The sequence below is a fragment of the Drosophila persimilis genome, unplaced genomic scaffold, assembly GCF_003286085.1.
Source record: "Drosophila persimilis strain 14011-0111.01,24,50 unplaced genomic scaffold, DperRS2 tig00001310-arrow-arrow-pilon, whole genome shotgun sequence".
NCBI classification, from domain to species: domain Eukaryota; kingdom Metazoa; phylum Arthropoda; class Insecta; order Diptera; family Drosophilidae; genus Drosophila; species Drosophila persimilis.
In genome coordinates this window covers 27,199-34,609 of record NW_020825464.1, presented here as the reverse complement: position 1 = coordinate 34,609, position 7,411 = coordinate 27,199, and the positions used below count along the sequence as shown (strand labels likewise).

The 7,411-nt window shown below is 46.5% G+C and overlaps 2 protein-coding genes across 2 annotated transcripts; both read right to left on the bottom strand.

Moving 5' to 3' along the window:
• Positions 1-564: 564 nt before the first annotated feature.
• On the bottom strand, positions 565-1,908 carry LOC113566943 (POC1 centriolar protein homolog). The gene has a single exon (XM_026994178.1). It carries the CDS (start codon positions 1,869-1,871, stop codon positions 630-632), a length of 1,242 nt encoding a protein of 413 aa, XP_026849979.1. The 5' UTR covers positions 1,872-1,908; the 3' UTR covers positions 565-629.
• Positions 1,909-5,112: 3,204 nt separating this feature from the next.
• Positions 5,113-6,456, bottom strand: LOC6603721 (POC1 centriolar protein homolog). The gene has a single exon (XM_002028651.2). It carries the CDS (start codon positions 6,417-6,419, stop codon positions 5,178-5,180), a length of 1,242 nt encoding a protein of 413 aa, XP_002028687.2. The 5' UTR covers positions 6,420-6,456; the 3' UTR covers positions 5,113-5,177.
• Positions 6,457-7,411: the final 955 nt, after the last annotated feature.

Here is a 7,411-nt window from a genome sequence, read left to right as displayed (position 1 = left end):
TTACGTCCAAGGAACAACTTGCTGGCTAATAAAAAGAGGAAGGAAACCAGAGGACAAACCTGTTTCAAATGCATGGGTTTCCCAGGAGGAGGAGTAGTGCTCTAAATGGTAGGAGAGGGGGTCACTATTATGACCAAGAGTTGAGGGTGTTTATGCGGAAAAGGTAAGTGCCGTTGAGGTTGCCCCATTGCCATAGCTGTCGTGTTGTTACTGCCACAGGGCTTTTAGTCAATATCTCAGTCATTTTGCCATTTTTCTTCATTTTTTACGCATACATGTGCAGTCCCAGTCCCAGTCCCAGTCTCAGACATATGTGTGTGTAAGTTACCCGGAAGTTAAGCTGTTGTTTATGTGTCATAATAAATCATGTTCAATGCACACGAAACAATTTCATCTAAGTGGGTAATGGAAAAGACTCCTGTAGTCGTAGTCCACTTCCTTCTGCTGTTCCCTTTGCTGTGATCTATTGTACAGGGAAGTAGTTTTACGTGCAGTAGTATTGGGTGATGATAGGCTACAGGAAGCGATAGAGAGGCTTTGTTAACAGTTAAGTAACTTCTAAGATAGAGAATCGATATTTTTAATTATTGCCAGGTTCTTCTAGTTATTTGTTAATAGTTAATAGTGAACTAAAAAAAGCGTGGACTGGTGCTGCGAGGCTTGAAGTCCAACTCCTTGGACACCAGTTTGGCGTGCGACAGCATCGCTTTCGGCTGACCAACCGAAGAAGATTTGCTGGCACTTTTTGGTGTCTCTGGTAGCTTTGTGTGTTCACTGTCAAGCACCTGGAAGTTTTCGTCCAAAATATTATAGGCGTGCGACTCGCGCATATCGATGCGAATGCTGTGGTCGTTCGACAAGGCTGTGCTGCTGGCGTTGCTCTGCTGGTAAACGGAGGCTACACTGGTGTCGCAGCTGGAGGAGAGCAGGGCAGACTTGGCCTCGAACTGGGAGGCATCGTAGGTGTGCAGATTAGACTGCCAAACTAACAGCTGGCGATCGTTGCCACCAGTGGCAAACTTCTCTCCATCCTGGGAAAAGCCCACAGCATTTACGGCCGCCGTATGGCCAGTCAGTGTATAGATGGGTCTGCCCTCCAGCAGATCCAGAACGCGTATGGTGCAGTCATCGCTTCCGGACAACAGAAAATTTCCGCTGGGATGGAAAGCCACATCATTGACGGGCGCCGAGTGAACCACATACAGCTGCAGCAGCTGGCTGCCGCCAACATCGAAGATTTTGATCCGGTTGCATCCCAGGGCCACGGCCACCATGTTGCCCCACGGATGCCAGGCCACCTGCCGTGGGGCGCCCCGCTCTTCGGTGATGGTGCGCGTGCACTCTCCAGTGTTGACGTCGTAGATGCGCAGCGATTTGTCGTCGCTCACGGTGGCAATCATCTTGCCGTTGGGGCTGAATTTGGCGGCACGCACCCAGTTGGTCTGCTGGCTGAACGACGAGAGGAACTGGCGTTTGGCCACGCGCCATATCTTCACGGACTTGTCGTCGGAGGCTGTCAGCATCATCTGGCCGGTCGGGTCAACGTCGATACTACGCACTGGCTTGCTGTGGGCCGCAAACTCACCGGATACGCCGCGCACCTTGGGCTCCCAGATCTTCACAGAGCGGTCGTGGCCGGCGGAGGCCACCAGATTGCCCTTTGGCGACCACGCCACTCCATACACAGCCGATGAATGCGATCCGAAGCGAATGCAGCGTGACGCCTGTTTCAGGTTCCATAATATCACAGAGCCGTCCAACGATGACGTCGCGATCTGAGACCCTTCGGGGCTGAAGCGGAGCTGGGTGATGCTGCCCGAGTGGCCAGTGAAGTGGCGGTCGAGGGCCGGATCTCTGAACAGTCCCTGCATGTTTGCGTTTAATAGGTTTCTTTTTCGAATCGTTTATTTGCTTTTTTAACAAATTATTTTGAAATTTTTGCCGCTTTGTTTGAAGGAAAATGCCGTAAGCATTATTGTGAAGTATTAGACGAATTTCAAACATAAAATAACATTTTTTAAAGTTTCTCGAGAACTTGCGGAGCATTCACAGCATCCCATATATTATCTCATCGCTGTGACAACCCCAACAGCATCTGCGAATTGGTTAATGTATTCACATAAACGCACCCGCAAATCCCAGTTGACTTTTTTTATAAACGCTTCTAAATGCAAATAAAAGAAGTCACTTAAAAAATTATTCAGCCGCCGACTGGGGACCAACGAAAGCCCAGAGCCGCCACAACGAGAAATAAATGTGTTAATGTTCGCCCGGAAACGCTTTTCGAATTCATGTCAGTTTCAGTTTCAGTTTCATGTTTGTGTGTGGTGGTTTCTGCATGGGGGTAGTGTGTGGAGGGGCACGCGTGTCGCTCACAGAGATTTACTGGGAACAGGACCCATGGGGGAAAGGTAGTCAGTGCCCCAGTCTCCCGCTGACACTCTGCCACAAATGGCAGCTACGTTGCTCTAGAAACAACAGAGGTATACGTAATCGTACACATATTACTTTTAAATATTGCATTAAAGGTAAATACTTTAAGAAATTCGTAAAAATGTATGCAAATATTTAATCTAGAAGCATGGACAGCTGTCATAGCGATGTTGACTTTAGCTACACTCAAGTTCAAGGCTTGCAAAGCAGATATAAATACTTCGAACGCGTAAAGCCATTCCACCAGTTCGATTTAACACTCGCATAATGTTATCGCGTCTTTATTTCGTTTTCATAGTGGGAATTTCATTCTTCAGCTCGAGCTATTCCTACAGGATCATGGACATTCATGATGATTTTCCGACGTGTCTAGCGAATAATAAACAAATCGGGGAAATGAAACCCATAGATAAACACAAGACTTTCTATAAGGTTAAAGAAATCAACAGCATGGTTGAGCATGAAGCTCAACCAAATGAAAATAAACCAAACAACTGGCTGATGCGGATGATGATGTGCAAAGAAGGGCACATGAACATGGACCGGTGTTGCAGCAAAAAGTAATCAAGAAATACATAAATAATCTTTAAAGAAAAACATAACTTGGTACTGTCTTCCGTTTACTAATTGTCATAGCCAGTCTACCAATAGGTTATGGGCCCAGTCCACGCCAATTTAAATAAATTAAATTAATAACAAATACTTGTTAAATTAGTTCCGCGTGCGTTCTTGTGTAGTTTTTTTATACCCGATACTCAAAATGAGTATTGGGGTATATTAGATTTGTGGTGAAAGTGGATGTGTGTAACGTCCAGAAGGAATCGTTTCCGACCCCATAAAGTATATATATTCTTGATCAGCATCAATAGCCGAGTCGATTGAGCCATGTCTGTCTGTCCGTCTGTCCGTCCGTCCGTCTGTCCGTCCCCTTCAGCGCCTAATGCTCAAAGACTATAAGAGCTAGAGCAACGATGTTTTGGATTCAGACTTCTGTGATATGTCACTGCTACAAAAATATTTCAAAACTTTGCCCCGCCTACTTCCGCCCCCACAAAGGGCGAAAATCTGTGGCATCCACAATTTTAAAGACACGAGAAAACTAAAAACGCAGAATCGTAGAAGATGATCATATCTTACAGAGTGCAAAATCTGAACCAGATCGTATAATTATTATAGCCAGAATCACGAAAACAATTTCACTCTTTCTCGCTCTGTCTCACTCTAACACACAGGTTTCATGGTCGGTTTTGCCAATTGCAAAATATGAGTTCAAGGATCTCAGAACCCATAAGAGCCAGAGCAACCAAATTTGGTATCCACGAAAGCCTCAGATTTTCGTCCTTTGCGGGGGCGGACAGGAAACGGTCAAGGTCCGATATCACAGGAGTGTGGATACCAAATTTGGTTGCTCTGGCTTTTATAGGTTCTGAGATCCTTGAACTCATATTTTGCAATTGGCAAAACCGACCATGAAACCTGTGTGTTAGAGTGAGACAGAGCGAGAAAGAGTGAAATTGTTTTCGTGATTCTGGCTATAATAATTATACGATCTGGTTCAGATTTTGCACTCTAGAAGATATAGTCATCTTCTACGATTCTGCGTTTTTAGTTTTCTCGTATCGTCAAAATTGTGGATGCCACAGATTTTCGCCCTTTGTGGGGGCGGAAGTGGGCGGGGCAAAGTTTTGAAATATTTTTGGAGCAGTGACATATCACAGAAGTCTGGATCCAAAACATCGTTGCTCTAGCTCTTATAGTCTTTGAGCATTAGGCGCTGAAGGGGACGGACAGACGGACAGACGGACGGACGGACAGACAGACAGGGCTCAATCGACTCGGCTATTGATGCTGATCAAGAATATATATACTTTATAGGGTCGGAAACGATTCCTTCTGGACGTTACACACATCCACTTTTACCACAAATCTAATATACCCCAATACTCATTTTGAGTATCGGGTATAACAAGGAGGAATCTAACATGGAAACCACTACCGCTTCGATGGATAGTCAGGGGAGGAATGAGGACCCGGTATGGGGGCAAGAAAAATGATGACCACTGGACGCACGGGTGAACATGATGGCCCCATTCCATGACATAAAAAAAGGTAGCGTTACGTCCAAGGAACAACTTGCTGGCTAATAAAAAGAGGAAGGAAACCAGAGGACAAACCTGTTTCAAATGCATGGGTTTCCCAGGAGGAGGAGTAGTGCTCTAAATGGTAGGAGAGGGGGTCACTATTATGACCAAGAGTTGAGGGTGTTTATGCGGAAAAGGTAAGTGCCGTTGAGGTTGCCCCATTGCCATAGCTGTCGTGTTGTTACTGCCACAGGGCTTTTAGTCAATATCTCAGTCATTTTGCCATTTTTCTTCATTTTTTACGCATACATGTGCAGTCCCAGTCCCAGTCCCAGTCTCAGACATATGTGTGTGTAAGTTACCCGGAAGTTAAGCTGTTGTTTATGTGTCATAATAAATCATGTTCAATGCACACGAAACAATTTCATCTAAGTGGGTAATGGAAAAGACTCCTGTAGTCGTAGTCCACTTCCTTCTGCTGTTCCCTTTGCTGTGATCTATTGTACAGGGAAGTAGTTTTACGTGCAGTAGTATTGGGTGATGATAGGCTACAGGAAGCGATAGAGAGGCTTTGTTAACAGTTAAGTAACTTCTAAGATAGAGAATCGATATTTTTAATTATTGCCAGGTTCTTCTAGTTATTTGTTAATAGTTAATAGTGAACTAAAAAAAGCGTGGACTGGTGCTGCGAGGCTTGAAGTCCAACTCCTTGGACACCAGTTTGGCGTGCGACAGCATCGCTTTCGGCTGACCAACCGAAGAAGATTTGCTGGCACTTTTTGGTGTCTCTGGTAGCTTTGTGTGTTCACTGTCAAGCACCTGGAAGTTTTCGTCCAAAATATTATAGGCGTGCGACTCGCGCATATCGATGCGAATGCTGTGGTCGTTCGACAAGGCTGTGCTGCTGGCGTTGCTCTGCTGGTAAACGGAGGCTACACTGGTGTCGCAGCTGGAGGAGAGCAGGGCAGACTTGGCCTCGAACTGGGAGGCATCGTAGGTGTGCAGATTAGACTGCCAAACTAACAGCTGGCGATCGTTGCCACCAGTGGCAAACTTCTCTCCATCCTGGGAAAAGCCCACAGCATTTACGGCCGCCGTATGGCCAGTCAGTGTATAGATGGGTCTGCCCTCCAGCAGATCCAGAACGCGTATGGTGCAGTCATCGCTTCCGGACAACAGAAAATTTCCGCTGGGATGGAAAGCCACATCATTGACGGGCGCCGAGTGAACCACATACAGCTGCAGCAGCTGGCTGCCGCCAACATCGAAGATTTTGATCCGGTTGCATCCCAGGGCCACGGCCACCATGTTGCCCCACGGATGCCAGGCCACCTGCCGTGGGGCGCCCCGCTCTTCGGTGATGGTGCGCGTGCACTCTCCAGTGTTGACGTCGTAGATGCGCAGCGATTTGTCGTCGCTCACGGTGGCAATCATCTTGCCGTTGGGGCTGAATTTGGCGGCACGCACCCAGTTGGTCTGCTGGCTGAACGACGAGAGGAACTGGCGTTTGGCCACGCGCCATATCTTCACGGACTTGTCGTCGGAGGCTGTCAGCATCATCTGGCCGGTCGGGTCAACGTCGATACTACGCACTGGCTTGCTGTGGGCCGCAAACTCACCGGATACGCCGCGCACCTTGGGCTCCCAGATCTTCACAGAGCGGTCGTGGCCGGCGGAGGCCACCAGATTGCCCTTTGGCGACCACGCCACTCCATACACAGCCGATGAATGCGATCCGAAGCGAATGCAGCGTGACGCCTGTTTCAGGTTCCATAATATCACAGAGCCGTCCAACGATGACGTCGCGATCTGAGACCCTTCGGGGCTGAAGCGGAGCTGGGTGATGCTGCCCGAGTGGCCAGTGAAGTGGCGGTCGAGGGCCGGATCTCTGAACAGTCCCTGCATGTTTGCGTTTAATAGGTTTCTTTTTCGAATCGTTTATTTGCTTTTTTAACAAATTATTTTGAAATTTTTGCCGCTTTGTTTGAAGGAAAATGCCGTAAGCATTATTGTGAAGTATTAGACGAATTTCAAACATAAAATAACATTTTTTAAAGTTTCTCGAGAACTTGCGGAGCATTCACAGCATCCCATATATTATCTCATCGCTGTGACAACCCCAACAGCATCTGCGAATTGGTTAATGTATTCACATAAACGCACCCGCAAATCCCAGTTGACTTTTTTTATAAACGCTTCTAAATGCAAATAAAAGAAGTCACTTAAAAAATTATTCAGCCGCCGACTGGGGACCAACGAAAGCCCAGAGCCGCCACAACGAGAAATAAATGTGTTAATGTTCGCCCGGAAACGCTTTTCGAATTCATGTCAGTTTCAGTTTCAGTTTCATGTTTGTGTGTGGTGGTTTCTGCATGGGGGTAGTGTGTGGAGGGGCACGCGTGTCGCTCACAGAGATTTACTGGGAACAGGACCCATGGGGGAAAGGTAGTCAGTGCCCCAGTCTCCCGCTGACACTCTGCCACAAATGGCAGCTACGTTGCTCTAGAAACAACAGAGGTATACGTAATCGTACACATATTACTTTTAAATATTGCATTAAAGGTAAATACTTTAAGAAATTCGTAAAAATGTATGCAAATATTTAATCTAGAAGCATGGACAGCTGTCATAGCGATGTTGACTTTAGCTACACTCAAGTTCAAGGCTTGCAAAGCAGATATAAATACTTCGAACGCGTAAAGCCATTCCACCAGTTCGATTTAACACTCGCATAATGTTATCGCGTCTTTATTTCGTTTTCATAGTGGGAATTTCATTCTTCAGCTCGAGCTATTCCTACAGGATCATGGACATTCATGATGATTTTCCGACGTGTCTAGCGAATAATAAACAAATCGGGGAAATGAAACCCATAGATAAACACAAGACTTTCTATA

Bases quoted from the DNA above. Each gene is read 5' to 3' on its own strand.
- LOC113566943 (XM_026994178.1), bottom strand. From the start codon at position 1,871: ATGCAGGGACTGTTCAGAGATCCGGCCCTCGACCGCCACTTCACTGGC.
- LOC6603721 (XM_002028651.2), bottom strand. From the start codon at position 6,419: ATGCAGGGACTGTTCAGAGATCCGGCCCTCGACCGCCACTTCACTGGC.